Raw genomic sequence first — 23,570 nt, forward strand, 5'->3', positions numbered from 1 at the left:
TTCGCACCTTTTGGCTCTGAATGTCAGTGATGAAATAATAATGTTGTCCCGGGCTTGTAAAACTTTTCAAATTGACTTTAATTCTCAAGGGTGGAGTTTTCATTTCTCCTGCACTCTGTCTCTTTAAATGAATCTTCTTTATAGCTCCCCCCCTCCTTTCTTCCTCTGAGATAGACCAGACGCCATTTCTCACATTTTCCATTTGTATTTCAGGAACATTCAAACATTCAACGATCTCAGTTTTTCCTTCATATTTTAAAATCAGATGATCCAATTTTCTTTCCAATCTCTGAAAAGAGTCAAAAAGCTCTCGACATGCGGAAAAAAGAATCTGGAGTGAGACCTTAGAAGTATTTTCAGACGCCATGATGTGTCGTAGTTAGAAATTGCAAGTAAAAACACGCTGGAAACTGTGCAATCTTATCTGATCGTAAACACAGCCAAGTAATAAAAATGTCAGATCGTGAAGGGCTAATTAGTAGAAAGTTGACTTTACGATCCACTTAGAAAGACTCAGTGGGGAGGGATGCCGAAGAGTTCCTTGAAGCGTTTAAGAAATAAAGTAGCCACCAGCCATAAATCCATTAAAAAAAGACCAATTCGCCGCTAGATTCTTCTATTCTTTGGTTTCAATTAGCTTAAGCTTTTAGTGCGGACAGTCTCTCTTGAATAATAAAATCAGCTTACCAGATGACATCACTTCTGCCATTCTTAGGGGCAACCTGCAGTTTCAGTTAGCACGCAGCTAATCCAGAAAGGACTTGGCAAGAGGGGTTAATACCCCCCCCCCCAGAGACTTTGCGAACGTCTCTGAGGTCCTGGGTCTCCCCTCACCTTTCACTGTCGTCTCCGGGACAGCTAGAGTCCAAAAAACCCGTCCAAAAATCCTTCGGAATAGAGGAATTTCAGGAATAGCCTGAAACTCCGTCTTCTCACTGCTAAGCCCCGCCTTCTTCCCCCAACATTTTTGGATTATACATAAAGAGTATTAATTACAATAATTATCACTATTATAAAAACTAAATAAAATACATACAATTAAATGTTAATCAATACTGGGAAAATGTTATGATATATGATATAATTAAATATTATGGATGTTCAGCTAAAATAGGATATGAGGATTTGATGTTAATAGAGGTTTTTACAAGTAAGTAAATGAAATGTCAGCATGTGTTATGGATTAATTCTTTGGCATAGCTAAGGATGAAGGATGTTTAAATAACTATAGGTAATTAAAACTGGAGGTATAATGATGTTAATATGGTAAACATTTGAGTTAAGATATTTGAATTAATATGAGTTAATGGAAGAGAAGCACCAAAGCATGTTGTAACCAGTTGATATACTTCTTTTTTTTATAATAGATACCTGTGTTTTGTTTTTTTTCCTGCCTTGTCCTTTGTCGTTTTTGTCTTTTTTTAAATTTTTTTATTTTTTGCCTTTTCTTTTTGATTTTTTCTTTTCCCACTGGTGTGGGCAGGTATTGTTCAAGATTATTACTTTTATTAATATCTTTAAATAATAATTGCAGTCAAATGAAAATGGATATATAATAATGCTTGAGGTAATATGAGTTATGTTTGTTGACCGTGGAGGAGATGTACCAAAGTTTATCTGTAATCGATTGATACATTTTCTACAGGTGTAAAGAAAGATGCTGTACTTGTTTCAATTAAAATTAAAAAAACATTTATTAAAAAAAAAAAAAAAAGAAGCACCAGGATAGAGGAATGTCCTCTATCCCTGGCCCGCCAGAGATCATCGGTCAGTGCAACCAAAGAGGTTTCTGTGCTGTACCGAGGCCTGAAATCAGACTGAAAGGAGTCTAGATAATCTGCTTCATTCAAGGTCTGTCGGAGTTGAAGCGCCACCATGTTCTCAACAACCTTCCCTAAAAAAGGAAGGTTGGAGACAGGACGATAGTTCTTAAGAATAGCTGGGTCCAGAGAAGGCTTCTTGAGGAGGGGTCTTAGCACCTCTTCCTTTAATGGTTGCGGGAAAGACCTCTCCTGCAAAGATGCGTTCGTAATCATCTGGAGCCAGCCTCGTATTACCTCCCTGCAGGGGGGCACGGGTCCAGTAAACAGATGGAGGCACTCATCGCTCCCATGGCCTTGTCCACTTCCTCAGGGGTGACAAACTCGAACTCATCCCAGCAAATCTGATTTAGACTCTCCCTCGGCATCTCAGCTGGTACTGCCCAAGTAGAGTTCAGGTCTGCCTGAATTTGCATGATTTTATCCGACAGAAACTGAACGAACTCCTCAGCTCTTCCCTGCAAGGGTTCCCCCGCCTCCTCACCTTTCAGGAGGGAGCGGGTCACCCTAAACAGGGCAGCTGGGCGAGTTTCCACGGACACAATAAGAGAGGAAAAATGTGTACATTTTGCTGCCCATATCGCCACTAAATAAGTCCTGATAAAGGCTCTTAACAGTGCTCAGTCAGATTCGGAGTTACTAGCCCTCCAGCGTCGCTCTAGGCGTCTCTTTTGGCGCTTCATCTCCCGGAGTTCCTCGGTGAACCAAGGTGCCCTCCTGGATTCACTGCTGCGGAGAGGCCGCAAAGGCGCAATCCGATCCAGTGCCTCAGCCGCCGCAACATTCCAGGCCGCGACCAAGGACTCTGTCGGATTGTGGACAAGGGAGTCAGGTATCTCTCCAAGCTCTTTCTGAAATCCTTCCGGGTCCATCAGGTGCCTGGGGCGGAACCACTTAATCGGCTCCACCTCCCTGCAATGGGGGAGTAGCATCCTAAAGTCAAGCCTCAGCAGGGAGTGATCTGACCATGACAAGGGCGAGGTCTCTATTCCCCTTAATTCAAGATCACATCTCCACTGCCCTGAGAGAAATACAAGGTCGAGTGTGTGTCCTGCTCTATGAGTTGGACCCTGAACTACTTGGGTCAAGTCCATGGTTGTCATGGAAGCTAATGAACTAATAATAAAAATACAATAGCATAAATAACATGATAATATCAGATCTAACAGCTGAGGTAAATTTTCAGGGTAATAAATAGAAATGGCTGTCAATTATAGATTGTTGATTGTAGATTAAATGGACCTACAGTATGTAAAATGTGGCATTAAACTGTATATAAACATAGGATGTTGTTTGCTTTCTATCCAGATCAGGCACTTACTTGAGGCCACATAATTGTAATCCAGTCCAATCCAGTCCTCCTGTAGCATTCTGCTGGTTGAAAACGGGCCTCTGCATGGCCTGTTTTCAGCAGGCAGAGTGCTGCAGAAGGCCTTGGAGGCAAAAAAACAGGCTGCGGGGAACCACACATGGCCCCCTCACAGTCAGTTTTCACTGGTAGAGGCACTGCAGGCCAGTCCTTTGATATTTCCAGGCCGGCCCCGTGGGCCAGATTTAAGCACATCTTGAGTTTGACATTCTGGCATACACCATACAGATTTGTAGTCTGACAGGTCACAACTAGCGTACAATGTAGTGCTTTTAGAATTGCTATCCATGAGTTTACTGAGGTGAGGTCTGCCAGATTATTGCTTAAAGAGAGATTACCAGAACTTCTTTCAAAATAATAAGGATAATCCACCCATGTCTCTCTGAATAATGGACATTACACATCCCAAAATAGTTGGTGTAGATAGTTACCATGGATTAAAAAAAAACCTGAAAAAATTCAGTAGTGAGATGGGCAGCATACAAATTAATAAAAATAAATAAATATCTATTTTATCAATCTGTAACAACTGAGCAGTAGTAATCCAAATGAGTAAAAACTGATGTGCTATATGGTTTTTGTGGCCAGGCTGGCTGCTATTGTGCTTGTGTGAGTCAGCACAATGAGAGAGAAAAAGGAAGAAGAAACTTAGGTGTGGTCTTGCCATGCAGCTGTGTTGTTATGAAGGCTGATCAGCTGTCCAAGCTGCTAGCCAGGATTGCTGTAAGGCATAAGTAGGGAGCATTCCCACTGGTCAACTTCTGGGTATAGTTGTTAGATACTAAAGCCCTGGGGAACAAACTTACTGGGAGATATGCTGCCAGTTTGATCCATAAAAGTAGAGGAAAAAGAGATACAAAAGACAATGGGGAGATGTTGCCACATTGAGATTGTGCTGCTACGAGGCATAAAGACAGAAGTGCTTTTGGAAAGACTGCAGGAAGTTGGTGGCTAGAGAGAGACATGAAGAGTATGAGTATGCTGAGTTGTTGGACTGTTCCTGTTCTCAGATGAAGATGAAAAGTAAGATGTCAGCTGGAGACTTTCCTGAGAGAGAAGAGATGTGAAGGCCTAGGCAAGACATGCTTCACCTCAAGCCCAGGAACAAAGGGAGCTGGCTACTTGCAGACAGAAACATGGAACTTCAAGGAAACCCCACATTTGGAAATGCTGGGCACAAACCCAAAGTGGAGATGAATTGTAGGAAACAAGTGATTTGCTTTGTTGATGCATTTCTTTGTCCAAGAGATGCAACTTAAGAAGTTAAGAAGTCGAACTTATACTGAAAGTTTATCCTTTTTCATTGAAATTTTGAAACAGACACTCATCCTTAACCCAACCTCCCTCTGAGAGTTGCTATAGGAAAAAAATATAAAAAGAGCTCCTTACATAAGCCACCTTGGCTTTTAGAGGAGATATAAAGCTAACAAACAAAAGTTTCTCTTCTCTGGCACCGACTAAAGAAGAAAGGAGAAACACTAAGTCCAGGAGATATTGTTCTGACATAGGAGGCAAGTCTTCTTTTATTCACCAAATTATATACGTGCATATTTTGTAGATGGAAGAAGAATCCAAATGTCTGTTATTTTGTTTTGTTTATAGATAACGAATACTAGTTTAGCTTACTTGACTTCCTGTTTGCTCTTGATCGCTTTCTTTCTTTGGGTACTACACGCTGACTTGGTACTTGTGTGGCAGACTTGACAATACGATCCATTATCTCATCTGCTGCATTGTCTGTAGCATTAGTCAAATCATCATTGCTAGGGTTCCATGAACCTGCATAGCCTGGAAAGTAAAGCCAAAATAGTTAATGAAATTATATTCAACATGGCTGAGTATATTAGTCAGTCATTCTGTGGGGGCCATAAGTCATATTCCGTGCCTTTTAAGGGATTACAAATCAGTGAGAAAGATAATTACTTCCAGGTTTGTCAGAAATCACACTATCAAATGGTAATTGGTGGTGCAGTGGTTAAACTGCAGGCAAACTCTACTCACAGCCTAGAATTTTATCCTAACAGAACTCCACTGTTTACTAGTTTTCCATCCTTCCAAGGCTGGTAAAATGAAGACCCAGATTGTTGGGGGCAATATGTAAATAATGCTTACATTGTAAACTGCTCAGGGGGTGCTATAAAGAATATGGGGTGGTATATAAGTTTAAATGCTTTTACTATCAGATATCTTGACAACAGAATTTTCATCAATTTCATACATGGGGAAATTAAAGTTTGGATTATTTTGTCATACTTTATAACCATCTGAGTGTTCGTACACACCTAGGCCTCTAATTCAGTTTAAAGTAGAAACAATAGTGATCCCCACAGAGCTTTATTCATACCAATATACTTTGTGTTTCAACTGCCCCATATAAAATATTCTAGGTAAATTTTGTTTATAAGCCATCTTTTGAATAGTATTTGTAGTATTGTATAGTATTGAAAATCTCTCATTATCAGAGTTTTTAATTATTTTGTGCCATGATTTTTTTGACTTTTCTGGGTAAACCTATGAACTCTTTTACACACACACACACTCCTTAACTGACAAGATTATTTTGTAAAATTGCAGGAGAAGGTGGACCAACTTTAGTGTAACAACAATGTACCTGCCCTATGATTGGACAATCAAGTGCTTAGAAATAATAGGAATCAGTAGAAACATCAGAAACTTTGTGTAGAAATCAATGGCAGCACGGAAGACATGGTTGTGATCAATGTTTTGGAAGAGATTAATATTGATTTAAGCAAGCCATAGTTATCAAACATCAATTTTTATATCACACAAAAGCCCAAGCAACCAAATACTTGATAATGAAGGATCTAGCAAAGGTGGGGATCATAAGGCAACCAAAGGCCAATAACTTGCCTACCAACAACTTTCAAACTGCTAACTGGAATGGAAGCATCTAATTGAAAATCTGAACAGAAAGAAAACTGCCCAAACAGCAGAGAAATGAAAGATCAACTTCTAATTGACAAGATCACTCTGGAAAACTGGAATAGAAGGAAGACCAACTCAATGTAGCATGGATTGATTATAGAAAGCATTTGACTTCTTGCCAAATGATGGTTAATCAGGTGTCTAGAAATAATAGGAGTCAGTAGAAACATCAGAATCTTTGTGCATAAATTGATGCACAACGCAAGGCATAAATGCTGGTCAACTGTAATAGGTTGGGAGAGATTAATATCAAGAGATGAATCTTTCAAGTTGATTCAGTATCACCACTATTGTTTGTTGTTGCACTTATTCCTCATCTAATACTGAATAATTAAATAACCATTTAAAAAAAATGGATTGCCAATGTCCGATGATGGATATGGCAGAAGAAGAAGGAGAAGAAGAATCAATAAATATCTAAAGCTATTGTTATCAAATATTAAAAACCTGCCAGGATATCCCAGCTATTTTACGAATGATCTGAAGCTTTATGGAAAAACACAATAAAATCTCTGCCCAACTGTCTGTATATATATCCAAAATAGTGCAATAGATTTTTACCTCGACAAATGTGCAATGTTTACCATCAAATGGGGAAAAATAGTGAAAATTGAAGGAATCAAGATGCCCTTTGGATCCCCACCTTCACCCATTAAAAGTCTGGGTGAAGACAATACTACAAATAACTGGGCATCCTTCAAGCGGACAACATCAAGAATACTGAAGTCAAGAAAAAGCTTACAAACAAATGCATCAAGAGAGCAAAGACCTTAAAGTCCAAACTCAGTGGAAGCAATACTGTCAAGGCAATTAATACCTAGGTAATTTTGATCATTGGTATACAACTAGAATAATGGAGTGGACTCAAGCTTGGTAAATGTTCTGCATATAAAGAAAAATAATGACAATGAATCATGCCCTTCATCCATGCAGTCACGTTGACAGACTCTATTTATCAAGGAAAATAGATAGCATGGAATGTTTCAAATAGAAAGAAATAAAAAGTATATTGAAAGACTATCCGAAGTATATTGAACAAAATGCACTGAGGCTAGTATATCAGGAAGGCCTACTGAGTACTGGAGAGACCAAACTAGCCTATAAGAAAGAATAAATGATAAATAGAAAGGAGGCGTAGAAAGACAAGATTACATGGCTAGTAAATTAAAAAATAGCAGGCAAAGTAGCTAACAACAGCAGCAGACAGCAAGAAAGCTGCAAAAAAAACCTGAAGAAACAGTGGAGCACCTGATTAGCTGCTGCAGGAAGATCACACTGACTCTACAAACAATGGCATGGTAAACTAGCAAAATGATGCATTGGAAAATTGCAAGCAATATCGTTTGTCTGCAAGCAAGAACTGTCGAGGCTACAAAATACAGATAGCAATAAAAATGAAAACACTAAAGTCCTTTGAATTTCAGAATTCAAGCCAATAGGTACCTGCCACATAACATGCCAGATTAAACAATTGTTGATAAGAGTCGGCTTAATGGATGTGGCAGTGCCTGGAGACATAGAAAAGAATAGAAAGAACTGGAAAAAAATGACCTGCAAATAGAAATAGAATGACTATGAGAAAAGAAAGCAAAGATTGTACTAATATTAAGATAGGCATTTTGGTTGCAATCCCAAAACAATTGGAACATCATTTGAACACAATAGATGTTGACAAAACTATCATCAGTGAACTGCAAAAAGGCAGCTTTTACTCAGAATAGCTTATATCCTGTGACGATATCTGTAACACCATCAAACAGCCACATCTGCCTATCTCAGGTCCTTGGGAAGAAATTGACAGGTCGAGAGGACTGCCAAATCCAGCCTAAGCCTCTGATTGTGTGTCAAAGTATAATAATAAAAACAGAGTGAATCACAACTCCTCACATAAATCCAAACTGTTCACCTTGATTGGCCCTAGATCGAGTGCGGATTCCTAATGCAATGTTCTCTCCAGTTGGAGATGATATCTTGAGAACAGCTTTCATGTTCTCATGTTCTACAGCGTCTTCGGTATCCTGGAGCCCTTGCAATTGATTGTGAGGTGTCGGGGAGCTACTAGAGAATTTTCCAGACTGTGAAAAAAGGGGAAAAAACCGAATCATTTTAAGATTTAATTCTTCAGTTCTAGATCAATTTAAAAAAGAACTCAATCCTTGGTAGTTTTTATTCATGCTGAATTTCTAGAAATATATTTTTAAAATTGTATTTCTTCAAATACAAACTTCAACAAAAAAAGGGAAACAATAACAAAGCAAAAACTAAACAAGACAAAAGGTGCATAAAATGCACATGTGTATATTATCCCCCCAATAATAATAATTTCCCCCCTTAAAAATAAGTTATAATTTATGAACTTGTACAGTTCTATTTGCCTAACTAAATTGATTTAACATCTATTTAGTGTAAAAACGTTAACAGGTAAAGCCAGTAACGAAATTAAATTTCAAAGGTTGAGTTATGACTGTTGTTAAATCCTAAATCTTTAATCTAATTTTTCATTCGGAGCCTATAAGTTGATTTTTTTTTGGAAACAACGAGGTAGGAAGTGACGGAAAGGAAGGAAAATTCAGATATAAAGTAGGGGATATAGGAAGCATACCCAGGGTCAGTCATGAGGGACTCAAATGCCTATGACTCTATGGGAGCACTAGTCAGTGACCCAGAATGCACAGATAAATCTCCAAGTGCTTCAATGACCCTCCATCCAAAAGGATACAAATTACCAGCTGTCTGGAATATAAATTCTTCCATTCTCCACTATCCAGTCAGAGCTGAAACTTTGGATGAGAAAGAAAAAGTCTTGAAAAGAAACAGCAAGAAAATCTCCTGAAAAAAACACCTTTGGGACAACCATGACCTGGATGACTGAGAATCTCTACAAACTAGACATCTACCTGTCTAAAATGGTATAGGATCTCCTGCTTGAGCAGGGGGTTGGATCAAAAGACAAAGATTTTTTTCAGCTCTATTCTGATTGTGTTTAAATCACAGGATCTGATGGATTATACCCCAGAGTTCTGAAGGAGCTGGGAAACGTGATCTCAGAACCATTGAACCATATCTTTCAAAGATCCTGAGCACCAGAAAACTGGAAAAGAGCTGATGTGGTTCCCATCTTCAAAAAAAGGGAGGAAAAACCCTAATTCAGGAAACTACAGACCAATCAGCCTGACATTAATACCTGGGGAGATCCTGCCCCACTCCCCCAAAAAGCAACAGACCTGCTTAGAAGCAAGCAAAGTTATAACTAGAAGTCAATGGTTTGTCAAAAACCTAACAAAACTTATTTCATTCTTTGAAAAAGTGACTAAATACATGGATCAATGAAATGCTGTAGACATGATATACATGGATTTCAGTAAGGCATTTGACAAAATAGACCCTCTTCTTGGTAAGTGGAAAAAATGTGGAATAGATAGCATTACCACTAAATGGATTTGTACCTGGCTGGCAAATTACACTCAATGTGTAGTTCTTAATCGAACTACAACTACATAAAGGGAAGTAAACAGTAGGGTACCCCAAGGTTCCTTCTTAGTCCCAGTACTCTTCAATATCTTCTTAAATGATTTATATGAGAGAATAGAAGGCAAACTAATCAAATTTTCAGACAACACCAAGTTGGCAGGAATATCCAACAGATAGGTTTAAGATCCAGATGGAACACTGGAACCTATCTAACAAAATGAAATTCAGGGCAGAGAAAAGTTAGGTTCTACACTTGGGCAACAAAAACTAAACATACATACAGCTACAGATTAGGTGGAACTTGGCAGTAAATGCAAGAGGGATCTTGGACTCTTGGTGGACAACGACTTAAAGTGATTCAAGCAAAGTGTAATGGTGAACATTATTTAGAGGTTATTTGCAATATTGATTGCAGATTTAAAACATTAAAAATTCCTATAAGATATGGAAATAATTGCTAATCTGAAACATATCTAAGAAAAAAATGCTACCTTTGTAAAAGTCTGCCTTAGTTTTCAGACCCTAAATCGGCAGAATACAAGGCCAGAAAAATGACTCATTCAGAGCTACCAAAGCAGTCATCACAAGGCATTTCTGTTCTTACTCAAGTGGAAATGATTAAATGATATATTTCCACATGATGCAGAGACCTTTTAGAATTACTTATATCGCCCAGAAGCTGAGTGAAAGAAAGCAAAGATGGAACACAAAATAATGCAAAGATAAGATGTACAACCTGATCAATTCCCTCACAATGTTAAAAATCTCCAGTAAAATAAATTTTGGCACTCCATTTCTTTTTTCTGGTGTTTGTGTTTCAATTGTATAAAATTGCTTATTTTGTTGCATTCTTTACAGAGTGTTTCCCTTTTAGCCACATGTCTCTTGACAAACATGATATGAAGAAGGGAAAAGATAACTGTATTTGATATTACCAGTTTTTCTATTTCAGTTTACCTTCTGGAATTGCCATAACAACCTCTTCCAATAATATAACCAGACTTTGTTTAGCAACTTAGTTACTGAATGTTTGCAAATACAATGGGAACAAATAGTAATAAATCATATTCTGATTAAGTATGCACTTACACTCAAATTTCAGCACCCAATAATAAGAATATCCCTGGCATTGCTACACATAAAAATTTTATCCAAATGATGTGGTGGCAACCAGTGAGTTTCACAGCAGTTTTCATTCATGCGATCCATCTAGTTTCTTAACAAACATGTCACCAGAACAGATTGCAGTGGCCAAATGCAGACTGCCTACCCAGTATTTGATGGCCACAATTTCTATATCGCAATGTGAAATTCAGGATTAGAAATCTTTGTGGCAACTGGGCATAAATCTATAATGCTTAGACTTGCCATGCTTTTTCAGATAACCAATTACATTCAGAGTGTTGTTAAATGATTTTGTTCCATTTTATGACCTTTGTGCCATAGATGTTAAGCTAATCACTGCAGTTTGTTAGTTAATCATGCGGTTGTTAAGTGAATCTGGCTTTCCCTATTGACTTTGCTTATTGGAAGCCAGCTGGGAACGTTAAAATGGTGATGACTTGATCCTGGGTCAGTGCAACTGTCATAAATAGATTTTTATCTATTATATACAGTAAAAAGCAGTTGCCAAGTGCCCAAATTTTGATGATGTGAATATGGGAATGTTGGAATGGACATGTGTGAAAAAAAAATTTCAGTGCCATTGTAACTTGAATAATCACTAAATGAATGGTTTGTAAGTTAAGCACTACTTGTATCAAGCATTAGGCACATTGTAGTCTATTAGTACAATCCTATGAATTCCTACTCAGAAATAAATCTCATCAAATTTAAAAGAACTTATTCCTAGTTATGAAAATACAGAACTGCAGATATAAGAATTTCAGCCACAAAGCATGATAATGAAGCATTCCCATGGAACTGCCTTTGTTATCAGTAGTTCTCACAGCAATCAGTTTTGAATAGAACATGCTCTTTCTCAGAACCATACCTCAATGTCATCTTCTTCATCTGTCTACCAGTGGAACAAGGAATAGAACGGAGAAGGATAGGAAGCAGCATTAGGTAAGGTATAATGTCAACATATCAGCATCAAAAGTAACTACGATGCTGCTTCTGTATTATAGAATAAAATATGTAGTATAAAAATCAAGTACGAATGTGCATTTTTCATGATGTCACAGAACAATACCCCCCACCCACCCAACTTTATATTGTGGGGATGTTGTTTCAGTAATAAATTATACTGGAACCTTGTCTGCAATTTATCATCACATTCTCCACCATATTCCACATATCCAAAAAGGTATCTACAGAATATACTGGAGGTCAATTGAAGGTCAATAATTTTTTCCCCTTCCATTCTACTTGTTATTTACTTTCCTTCATCCTTCATTATTATTGAGGCCAACAGCCATTCTGAGTTTTTCTGGAACACACTGCATTCTGTCAAACCTTTTTTCTGGAAATTCAAAGTTGCAAACAAAGCATTTCTTAACAAATCTGTAAATTAAATTGTGAGTAAAACAATTATCTTGAAATCACCAAGAAATTGTTTTTGATTGAAAGTGAACGTAAAATAGGAATTTACCAGTCTAAACTCAGGATTTTAATTAAACATTAATGTTGTCGCATTTATAAAGTATTTTGGGTTTCCATAAACTTCAACAGTCATCTGAGAATAATAGAATAGCTTAGTTTGAAGGGACCTTGGAGGTCTTCCAGTCCAATCTCCTATTCAAGCAGGAGGCCCTATATTATTCCAAATAGCTGTCCAGTCTTTTCTTGACAACCTCCAGTGATGGAGCACCAACAATTTTTGCAGGCCAGGTGTTCCACTGGTTAATTGTTCTGTCAGGAAGTTTCTTCTTAATTTTAGGTTGGATTTCTTTTTGATTAACTTCTCTCCATTACTTCTTGTCCTTTCTGAGTGTTTTTGTTATTTGTATTATTTACTAGATTTATAAACTGCCTAATTATAAATTGAAAAAGAATAATAAAAAACCAGAATATATAAAAGCATTAAATATAGAATATAAATTACCAGATTTAACCATTTAGAAATTGCTGTTACAATTATATCTCTTAAATTAGACTTCTCCAAGGAAACTAACAATATAATTAACAAAATAAATTCAACATATGTAACTAGAAGACAGTTGGCAAGAGACATCATGATTCCATTTGTAAGAAAATCTACTAAAGAACTAGATGCATAAATATTACCAAGAGATATTTATGATCCTTGGGAAGGAAGTGCAAATATTTATAGAAATCCAAATTACAACACTAAGGAAATATAAAGAATACTCAGTCTGTAGAGTCATCCAGGTCATGAAATGCACCTTTGGGATAAAGAATACTCCTTCCTGATAGATCTTTTAAAGCAAAATGACATTCTCTTTCATTGGAATAAAGTGGAAGGCATTATCTTTATCTTTAGAAACCAACATTTTAAATTAAATTCAATACCAAAGCACAAGGCGTTCTAGAAAGATATGGATCCAAACTGCATTATTTCCCTAAAGATAAAGATCCACTACCACAAAAAATGGGCCTTAAAGAAAAAGATAAAAAGTCTGGCACTGACCAAGGACAGGCTATACACATGGGAGCCATAGTTGAAACACCTGAAAACACCTGAAAATTAGAAAAATTCTATTTTTAAAGTAAATTCTATGCCTGATTTATGGAAAGAAGTCTGTATTTCGTTGAAAATCAAAGGAGAGGATGAAACTGCGAAGCACTACAGACTCCCCCCCCCCTTTAATAATGTTTATAAATTGTTTACATTCACTTTAGTTGAAAGATTTAAAAAAGTGTTACAAAATTATATTAATTTATTTAAATAGTAAAATATGTACTGCTTTTATAACCAGAGAATAAATATTCAATATATGCCTTGCTCAGAGGAAAGCAGCAAATGATATATATTCATGTTAGCCTGTTACTGTAGCCTTAAAAGTAATTCAATTTCACTAATGTTGATCTGGAAAAGGAAAATTTAAAAAGCTGTGACAATGAATAGCAACAAGTAATATTTTTTTTCCTGCAGAACAAGTTTTCAGCCAGCAGAGTCTAAACAAGAATTACACGTTTGAACAGTCATAGCACTACTGCACCACAATTCCTTTCTATAAGGGAATTAAAATTGACAATAAGATCCAACTTTAAATTATGTTGTATTTCAAGTGTGGTCTTACCAGTGTTTTATAAAGAGGTACTATTCTGTGATTTTGATACTGTCCCTCTGTTGATGCAGTCTAGATAATAGTCTAGGCATTTTACTGAGTGCAAATCTGGCTTTGGAACTAGTATCTGTTCATTTGTACATATTTCTTACCAATTATAATTCAAGATTACTTATTAATTTTATAGATACTATTAGTTAAACATTTTAGAAAAGAGAACTGGAGTTTTTGTTTTTACCACTATATATTAGAAATGTTCCCTTGGACAAACATTTCTGCATATACTGGCACTTAGCCTATTGATTTTTATAGAACAGTCTGCCTGCAAATAAACATTAAAATATATTGGGGGGAAAATTACATAACTACTACTTTTTAGAAATGTTAAGATTTTGAGGCAGCCTAATTCCAAAAATACCAGCATTTATTTCTTTGCAATATGGCAGATTAATTCTCTCTGAAGTTTTCTGTCTGCAAATTGTGCTCCATTTGACTAAGAAATTAAAATTACAATGATGTGTGGATTTTTCACACCACTCAGTAAAGTTTAAACTGTCATTTGTCTTAACTTTAGTCGTGTGTGTGTGTGCGCATGCACGCATGCACACACCTCTATACGGTGAACATTTATGCACACATACAGTATATGAGTGAGAATACAGAAAGTATAGTTCTTTTGTGAGAAGCTAGACATAAAGAAATGTAAACATAATCTGAAAGTTCTTCAACATTAATCAGATTTCAAGTATCAGAGATTATGGCAGTCCTTTTAGCTGTTTGGACTGAATGAGACCATTCTTAACTGAAGATTTACACATTTAAGAATTTACTCCTTCAGATTCAAATGAACTATACATTACTGCCAGTGATGGGTTGTAATTTTTTTTAGAACCTATTCTATAGGTGTGGCCTATTTTGTGGATGTGGCTTGGGAGTCATGTGACCGGGTGGGAGTGATCAACTTGTAAAATATGGTGAAACTCATTTAAAAATGCTCTTGCTTAGCAACAAAATTTTGGGCTCAATTGTGATCATAAGTTCTCTTTCTTTTTCTTTCCTTTTTTCCTTTCTCTTTCTTTCTTCTCTCTCTCTCCCACTCTTTCTTTCTTTGCTTTCTTTCTCTCTTACTTTCTTTCTCGCTCTCTCCCCCCCTCCTCTTTCTCTCTCTCTCTCTCTCTCTCTCTCTCTCTCTCACACACACACACACACACACACACACACACACACCTACCTTCCAGTTGGCGATAATTTCTGTTTTGCAAGCTGGGAGGCTGGCAAAGGAGGTTTGTTTTCACTTGCTGCAGCTCGGACACTGGGGAGGTGGGAGTAGCACTGATCGGGTTTGGGGAAGCGCCGTTCCATCTTCTCAGCTTATGTACTTGAAAAGACCCTGTGGTTCCACATCTGTCCTGATCTCTTCCTGGCCAAAAGGGCGCCTTTTTGGTCCTGGCGGGGCTTCTGGAAGTGAGTGGCCAAAGCGGCTTCTCTCTCCTCCTCCTGCCAGCCAAAGGAAAAGCCCCAGCGAGGTATTGGATATTTTAAATTAATTGATTGGCTTACTAAATTGAAAGGATTGAGGTGGCTGTACAGAGGACTGTGTAACATAGCCATGAGGGGCCGGATCACCAATATGGTGTTATGATCTAGCTCTCTGCTAAGTGTAGCAAAATAGATAGATGAGGAGCGGCTGGCATCTGGGAGCAATCAACACGTACCGTTTGGCTCATGCGGAACCTAGTCTGTTCTACCGGAAAGTCATTGCTTGGCTTTTAACGCAGATTACAGCTGTTGGGGAGCCAGCCAGCCGCTGCTACATTAGCCGACCTGCTGTGTTGAGACTGATTTTCTGCGCCTATCTCTGTTCCGATCGGCACTTGAATCAGCTGTAGACACTTGACAGGGTAATAACCAGCTGCGCCGTGAGGCAATTGACTTTGTATCAATATTTCGCTGAGGCTTTTCCTTCGGCTAGCAGGAGGAGGAGAGAGAAGCCACTTCAGCCATTCTTTTCCAGTAGCACCACTGAGACTGAAAAGGTGCCCTTTTGGCCAGGAAGAGATAAGCTGTGGACGTGGAACCGTGTGTAAACTGAGCAGAAGGAATGGCCCTTCCCCAAAGATGGTCTCACCCACTCCAGACCAACTTGTGTAAGACAAGACAGGTGAGCGGGCGGGCATGTGATTCTGCCCAGGACAACGTAAAAGGAGCGGAATCAGCTCTGCTTGAAGGCAAAAAGGCTTGGAGCTCCCTCCATGTGCCCGCCAGCCAAAACCTCCTGGTAGGCTTCTGCTGGTGGGCAAGCGGGGCACTGCGAGCCTTCTCGCCTTCAGGCAGAGCTGATTCTGCACCTTCTACATTTTCCTGGGCAGGGTCAACCCCCCCCCCCAGCCTGCTTGTCTTGTCTTACACAAGTTCCCTTAGTAGCTGGCAGCTGCAAGAGGTGCAAAGGGGAGACAGGTGGGCCACGGCTCGAGCAGTGCTGGTGCTGACAGATGGTGCGAGTGGCAACTGAGTGGGCGGATGGGGGGAGCGAGCTGGGGGGGTAGGCCAGGAGAGGGACTGTTCCAGTACGGGACCTCCGGAACAACGGGTACGGGAACGCATGCTAAATTTCATCATCCGGTATGGCCGTACTGGTTGAAACCCACCCGATTACTGCTGAAGAAACTAGTTGATGGTATTTATTAAAACTGTATTTACTGATTACTTTTCAGAAATCTTGCTAAACAAGTAAAATGCCTTATATTGAGAGGAAAGCAAATTCATTATCAAGGTTCAAAAATGAAAGATTGATTTAGAACAATAGATTATTTTAAGGGATATGGAAATTGTTATCTTGAAAGATTTTATTGCATATCTTAAAAAACTGATCTATAAGTATGTTGAAAACAATGCATTGATTACTCAAAAGTTAGGATATATTTTTAAAGAACAGGGCTTTTATCTCCACTTTTGATTCCATCAACATCATTTAAAAATATCCTACCAGAAGTCTATGCCAGAGGATCTAAGGAAGAAATCAGAAAAGCAACGCTATGCTGTCATGATGCAAGTTTGGGCTCTTTTGTATAAGCAGTGTGATATTCACACATATATAATAAAATGGTTCAAAAGCACAAATCTGAAGTACAATGTTCGGATTTGGAATTCAATGTTTTTTATATGTTTGGTGGTTTTAAATGTTAAGTTTAAGTGTTAAAGTAAACACTTAACCTTGGGTTACAAATTCTGGTCTTGACAACTGTAATAGTTTGGCCCATGTAAATTTTAGGACAACACTGTATAGGTTTTACAAGAATATATTTTGTAAATGATGTGTTACTTGAATATAACTTGAAACTTTTCTATTTTAGACTTATTATTTGAATTATTTGAATATATACAATGAAAATTAGCCAAGTTCAGAAGTACTATTATATGTAGGTTACAAATCATTCTAACGTCCTTTTCACATTATTTCTGTTGTTATAGAGCTATTGAAAAGGGGAAAAAACCTGAAATGCAATGGGCCTTTATAAACCTTTATTAGCATTTGGAAATAGCTCCACTTTTTATGTTTTGTGTCTGCAGTTTCTGCTTTTTTCTGTCATAGTGTTTTCAAACCACCATGCTTGCTCTGAATTAGGTGGCTCAATGCTGTGAATGTGCTTTGAGAGTCAGACCTTGAAAAAAAAAGATATATGCAGCTCTGAGAAGGTAGAGAATCTGATTAGATGGTTAGAAAAATGTCTGAACACAATTCACTTAACTAATGCCTTGCTTAGCAACAGAAATACTGGCCAAATTGTAGCCATAAGTCGAGTATAATGTATAAATGTTAGCAAGTACTTAGTCTGAAATACATTTACCAACATCCGTGAAATGTAATTTTAATTTCTGCCATTTTCTGCACCACAATACATTCATAATCATATTGTTGCTCTCCAATATAGTATAATAAGTGAATGTAGATCTATCATCTGCCTTACATGTAGGCAAAGATAATTTGTGAATAATAATTTGTTTATGCAAACAGAGGTATGCTTTTCTGGACAAGAGACAAGGATGAAGGTGAACATGGATACAGGTAGCCCTCAACTTACAATTATAATGATGCCTGCCCATCACAGTTGTAAATCATAACTATCATAACAAATGTAACATGAAAAAATAGTCTATAGAAAAAAAGAGAGAGAATGGATTTGTCAATTCTAATTGCTGTTCTGTTTGAAAAAGTGCAAAAAGCTAGACATTATACTCTAACATCTCTTTGACATTCTGATCCTAAAATTCTCCTTACTACTGCTATTTTTTTTAAGAGGTCAAGTTAGCAACAATTTCCAGCAACAAAATGATTTATCTTAAATCAGAATTTTAAATCTAATTTCAGTTTGATTGACAAAACACTAGTTATAATTAACTACAGTTAATTTTGGAAATATCAGAATAATAGCGGATGAGTTTGTTAGTTGCTAGCCCCCAGATTTATATATATATATATATATATATATATATATATATATATATATATATATATATATATATATATATATATATAAATATAAATTGCATATATAATTGCACGTGATTTATTTTCAACTTACATCTGTGATCATTTTCCCTCTGGTTTTGTTCCTTTCTCTGTGGTTGGCTCGCTTCTGTTTCTGTTGCAAAACCCGTTCCCTGGTGGTACGATACTCCAGTGCAAATTCACTAATAATCTTGCAGAATTTATTGATGTTGATTTCACGGATTGCATAAAGAGGATAGCCCATAAATAACAAGAAGGAGTGGAACCTAGACAACCATAACAAGTTAGTAACAGAATGCCGGAATGTAACAATCATTCTTTTCATGCAGAAAACCAAAATTTGGCATTTTGGGAATAGAAGATCTAAATCAGAGCTGCTTTCCTAGCTATTAATCAACCAACCAAACAACCTAAAGTCAAGTACTATTTGAATATTACACCTTTTGGTTGTTCTGCTTACTCCACAGTTATACTTTTTTTCAGGATTCCTCTTGTGGGTTAAAAATATTCTAGAAAAAGGCAATGGGGAACTACGGCTATATTGTTGCCAATTAATATGTAAGGATCAAGAGCCATGCTTGATTTGAAAGAGACTTTGGCCTTACAATCAAACAAATTCATATTTAATTTATTTTGATGTTAGTTTTCATTTTTATTTCCCCACTATGTCAGCATAATTTCATTTTCCTAGCCAAATAAAAATTGGATCCCAAATGTCTTCCCCCTAATTAATTCAGAGAAATAGATTGAATTTAATTGTAGAAAGCTCCTTTAGTGGAATTCTTGCCCTCCTCCCAGAAAAATGACTATCCAGCATTTGTCTGAAAAACTCCAGTGGCAGAATATTTCAATGTCAAATCATTTTTTGGCTAGAAAATTCCTCCTTGCTTCTGATTTTGATATTTCTTTGTAATGCTTCCACTAGCTGGTTCACAGCCCTATTCTTGGGCTCTATGAAAAATAATTCCACACCTTCTTCCACATGATGCCTCTTCAAGCATGGGAAGATAGCTGAAAATGGGGACTTCTGGTTGACGTCATCGTGATTTCAGACACAGAAAATGGGTGTTCGCATTCCCTGTATTGTCTTCACTCTGTTGGGGGCTCCGAGAGGAGCCAAAGCCACTCTGCAGTGGTGGTGAAGCAAAGAGGGGTGCCCTGAGAGGTCAAGGAGAGACAGGGCTCTCCTGTCTGACTTGGGGTTCTTTTTTCCCTCTCAGCCATGGCAAAGATAAGAGACAGCCTAAAAATGGCTGCCATGAAGCTGGGACAACTGAAGAACAACAACTAAGACTGGTGCAGGAGCGAAGTAGGTGAGAAAAAAATAAAATTTTGAAATGTATAGAAAATTGCACTCTTAAATTGGCAATACACAGTACTGGGAAGGCATTTTAAATGCTGGAATTATTTACCTATAAAACCTATTCTGCTTTTATACTTGATTTATAACTAAAATGACAATTGCCAAGGGGTAATACTGAAATTTAAGCTGAGAGTGCCACCTGCTGACAAAAGGAAAAACTACAAGCCTGAAAATACATATGAGGATAGTGAAAATGTTTATTGGATTGTTCCCAACTACCCTAGGACTACTTGAGATTTAAAAACTAAATTAAGCAAGATACTTAATTAAAGAGACCCGGGAAATACTTCCAATAAGGTCTGGGACTATTCAAATGGAATTGACTGTTTACCTTTGGGATATAAATAACTGTGATTAGTGTACTTCTTGAAGGGCAACCTAAGGACTGAATAAATAACTCTTGGACAGTTGAACAAAAGTGAATTTTTTAAAAAAAGCATGTTTTATAAGGAAGAACAGGTGAAACATTTAAGGAAATTGCGTTACTTTTCAAAAACACAAAGGATATTATGGAGAAAGATTTTAAGGAGATTGTGGCAAAATGGAAAATGCTATACAAGGGATGATGAGCAAAGACCAAGACATCCAGGAAAAGAAAGAAGTGATAGTAGAAATGGAGGAAAAGACTGAGATGAAGTACCAGAGAATAAAAGAAGACAAAGAGACAACAAAGAAAATAACAGTGACTGACGAATTAAACCAGAGGAAAAATATATTTAGAGAGTTGAAAAGAGAATTGGAGATACATGAAAGGGAGATAGGAGCATGGGCAAAAATCCTGGAAAATAGGCAGTGGAGGAGGGTAGAAGTCAGAAAAATATTCAGACTAACAGCTAAGAAGTAGATGTAGAAAGAGCAAAAGATCCTAGAGAGGAGTATAGGAGATAGTGTCAAAAAGAAAAAAAAGCATAACAATTAAAGTATTGAAGTGGGCAAGAGATGAGGGATAGATGATTTTTTTGTTTTTGGTGTTGTTTTGATTTGCTTCTCTTTTCCTCTTTCTCTTCTTTTTTTTTGTAGGTAGGTAACATGATTAGAAGTCAGGTAGGATAGAAAGAATTTTTTTAAAACAAAGGATGATATGATTAAAAGTTAGAAAGAGAGATAGAAATAAGAGAAAAGGGGAATATTAGTGAATACACTTTTATATAATAAAATAAGAGCAACAATAAGATAAAAGATGGGTTAATTGAATAATGACAGATTGTATATGTATTACTATTAGAAATATATAAACTGGTTGAAAGTAATTATTATAACTAGAATGAATAGTTATAAAATAAAACTATAAATAGTTTTATTTGTATTAGAATGTATGACAATGTATATCACATATTTATATTTTAATCACACTGAGCTTTATAATGCTCTACCTGTTGATTATTCTTCTGTGGACAATCTTTAAAATTATTATTCTTTCTGCACAGTCTTTAAGAAACTCTGACATTTTTTGCTTTAATGTTGATTTCATTTCATGCTTTGCAATGGCCTTCAAATGATCCCATGATGCTTTGCATCTTTTTTCCATTTGACATAAGTTATCCTGAAGCTGTTCAAAGTCAACCTGAAAGGAATAAAAAGAAAACAAAACTGTTATATATAATAGTACTTCATCTTTGCAGCATACATAAATGCTTTATCTTTCACTGTGATTTCCAAACTTTGTGACACAAAAATCATTATTCCTATCTGGTTGTGGAAAATAGTTCACAAAAATTAAAAATATTTCTGCATTAGGAACAGAACATTACAGAAATATTGCTTAATGTAAATGTAGATAGTTATCTGCCAGGTTTTTTTGGCAATTAGTTCAGATAAAGAAGACCCAGATGCCCAGATTACAATTTGAGATTTTTTGAAAAAAAAGTGCTTGGTTTTGTCCTACATTATGTATTGGAGATAGTTTTGTACTTTAATCAAACTAACAGAGAACTTATGGAATAGCAATAATTAAAATTTCATACAGGCAATTATCAAATTACAACCATTCACTTAGTGGCCATTTGAAGTTATAATGGCACTGAAAAAAAGTAACTTATGACCATTTTTCATACATAAGATTGTTGCAGCATTCCCATAATGACATGATCAAAATTTGAATGCTTGGTAACTGGAATATATTTATGATGGTTGAAGTGTCCTGGGATGACATGATCAGCTTTTTGACCTTCTGAGTAGCAAAATCAATGGGGAAGCCAGATTCACTTAAATTAGTAACATGTTAGTAATTTAACAACTGCAGTGATTCACTTAGCAGCTGTGTCAAGAAAGATCACAAAATGGGATAAAATTCATTTAACAACTATCTTGCTTAGCAAGCAGAATTTTGGGCTCAATTATGGTTGTAAGTCAAAGTAAGCTGCAATTTTTTTTAAACTTCTTTTTATCATACCTGATCATTGTATTCCAAATAAACTGCGTTTGTGTTATGACACATTTATAATTTTGAATGTTTGTGACAATGAATTTTATTGTTATAGTTTAACATGGAAGAAACCAAAAAATTCCTCAATAAAATAAGACAAAAACAGTAAACAGTAACAGAATTGGAGGGGACCTTGGAAGTCATCTGGTCCAACCCCCTGCTCACGCAGGAGACTTGTACTAGGGATTTGAACTGCCAACCCTTCTGATCGACAAGCTCAGTCTCTTAGCCACTGAGCCACCTAGTCAGGCTTACTGCTAAGGTCATTAACCATAAAAGCTATTTAGATGGCAGTATTCCAGAATTTGGCTTATAATGCTAAAATATGAAAGCCCAGTGAAATTTCACTACATATTCTGTGTAATTGCTAAACACAGATGCAATGACAATTGTGGATGTATATACATTGCAATTATGTTTTTGTTATACTAGTTCATGGAATACATGTTCAAAGTGAATTAGGACCATATTCTTATAAATAAATATATTTTATAATTCAATTATTATCTTTTGTAGAAGAAATAAACAAAGTAGTGTTTTTAAAAATCTCTTCAAATGTCTCTTCATATTTGGCATATGAACTAGAATTAAACAATGGCAGACAATTTAAGCTATGGATTAGATGTAGCAAGATTTGAATCCCCTTTTCGGTAAACTCAAGTACATTATAAAAACAACAGATTGAAAAGATTGGTTGAGATTTAGGAGCTGTTGAGTAAGACTACTAAATTCTAGTAATTCCTTCCACTGTGGTGGTGGACTATAAAAATGGTATTCAGTTAGTGATCTACCTTCTATTTTTTTCTTATTTGTTGTTGTGTTTACTTGATGATTTTCTAAAATAAAATGATCAGATGAGAAAATTGCTAAGGCATCAAATCATTATTCCTCTGTTGCATTTAATTAATGAAATTAATTAGAGCAATATGCCACAATAGATGGAACTTCTATTCCATTTTTTGCACCATTTTCCTTAATCACATATACTTTGTCCAATATCCAGTTAAGATACTATCTGGAATGGAAAGACTTACCAAAAGTGATTTATCCCTTCATCATTACTCCAATATACCTGGTATGAGATTATTTTATCATTGAAAACTATTTTGAAAGTGTTAATTGTTATAGAATAAATATCATATATGTTGTTGAGTGATAGCTACTACAGCCCTGCAATATCTATATTGCATCTTTTCAGATGAATGAGAGATTGTGAGGTAGCCTACTTTCACTCTGGACAAATGCTTCTTGTAAGTAAACTGCAGGAATGGAAGTTTTTGTACAGGTAGTCCTCAGGTTACGAATGTAATGGAGCCCACCCGTTCCATCTGTAACCCGGGGATTCTGGGAGTGAATCCCCCTTCAGAAGCTCCAGTTTGGTTGGCAACATGCTGAATGAATGTTGCAGAGCCTCTGCGGTTGTTCGTAAGTACTGCAAGATTCATAGTTTTGGGAGTTGTTTGTAAACACTAG

General features: G+C 36.6%; 1 protein-coding gene across 1 annotated transcript in view; it reads right to left on the bottom strand.

Moving 5' to 3' along the window:
- FHOD3 (formin homology 2 domain containing 3) overlaps nt 1-23,570 on the bottom strand; it is a 285,174-nt gene that overhangs the window by 12,481 nt on the left and 249,123 nt on the right. The window contains exons 22-25 of the mRNA XM_032237770.1: nt 21,046-21,236; nt 18,383-18,575; nt 8,042-8,210; nt 4,816-4,977 (exon numbers count right to left, since the gene is read on the bottom strand). Coding sequence (XP_032093661.1) covers nt 4,816-4,977; nt 8,042-8,210; nt 18,383-18,575; nt 21,046-21,236 — 715 coding nt within the window. The remainder of the gene's footprint in view (nt 1-4,815; nt 4,978-8,041; nt 8,211-18,382; nt 18,576-21,045; nt 21,237-23,570) is intronic.

Source organism: Thamnophis elegans, chromosome Z (genome assembly GCF_009769535.1).
Source record: "Thamnophis elegans isolate rThaEle1 chromosome Z, rThaEle1.pri, whole genome shotgun sequence".
Lineage (NCBI taxonomy): Eukaryota > Metazoa > Chordata > Lepidosauria > Squamata > Colubridae > Thamnophis > Thamnophis elegans.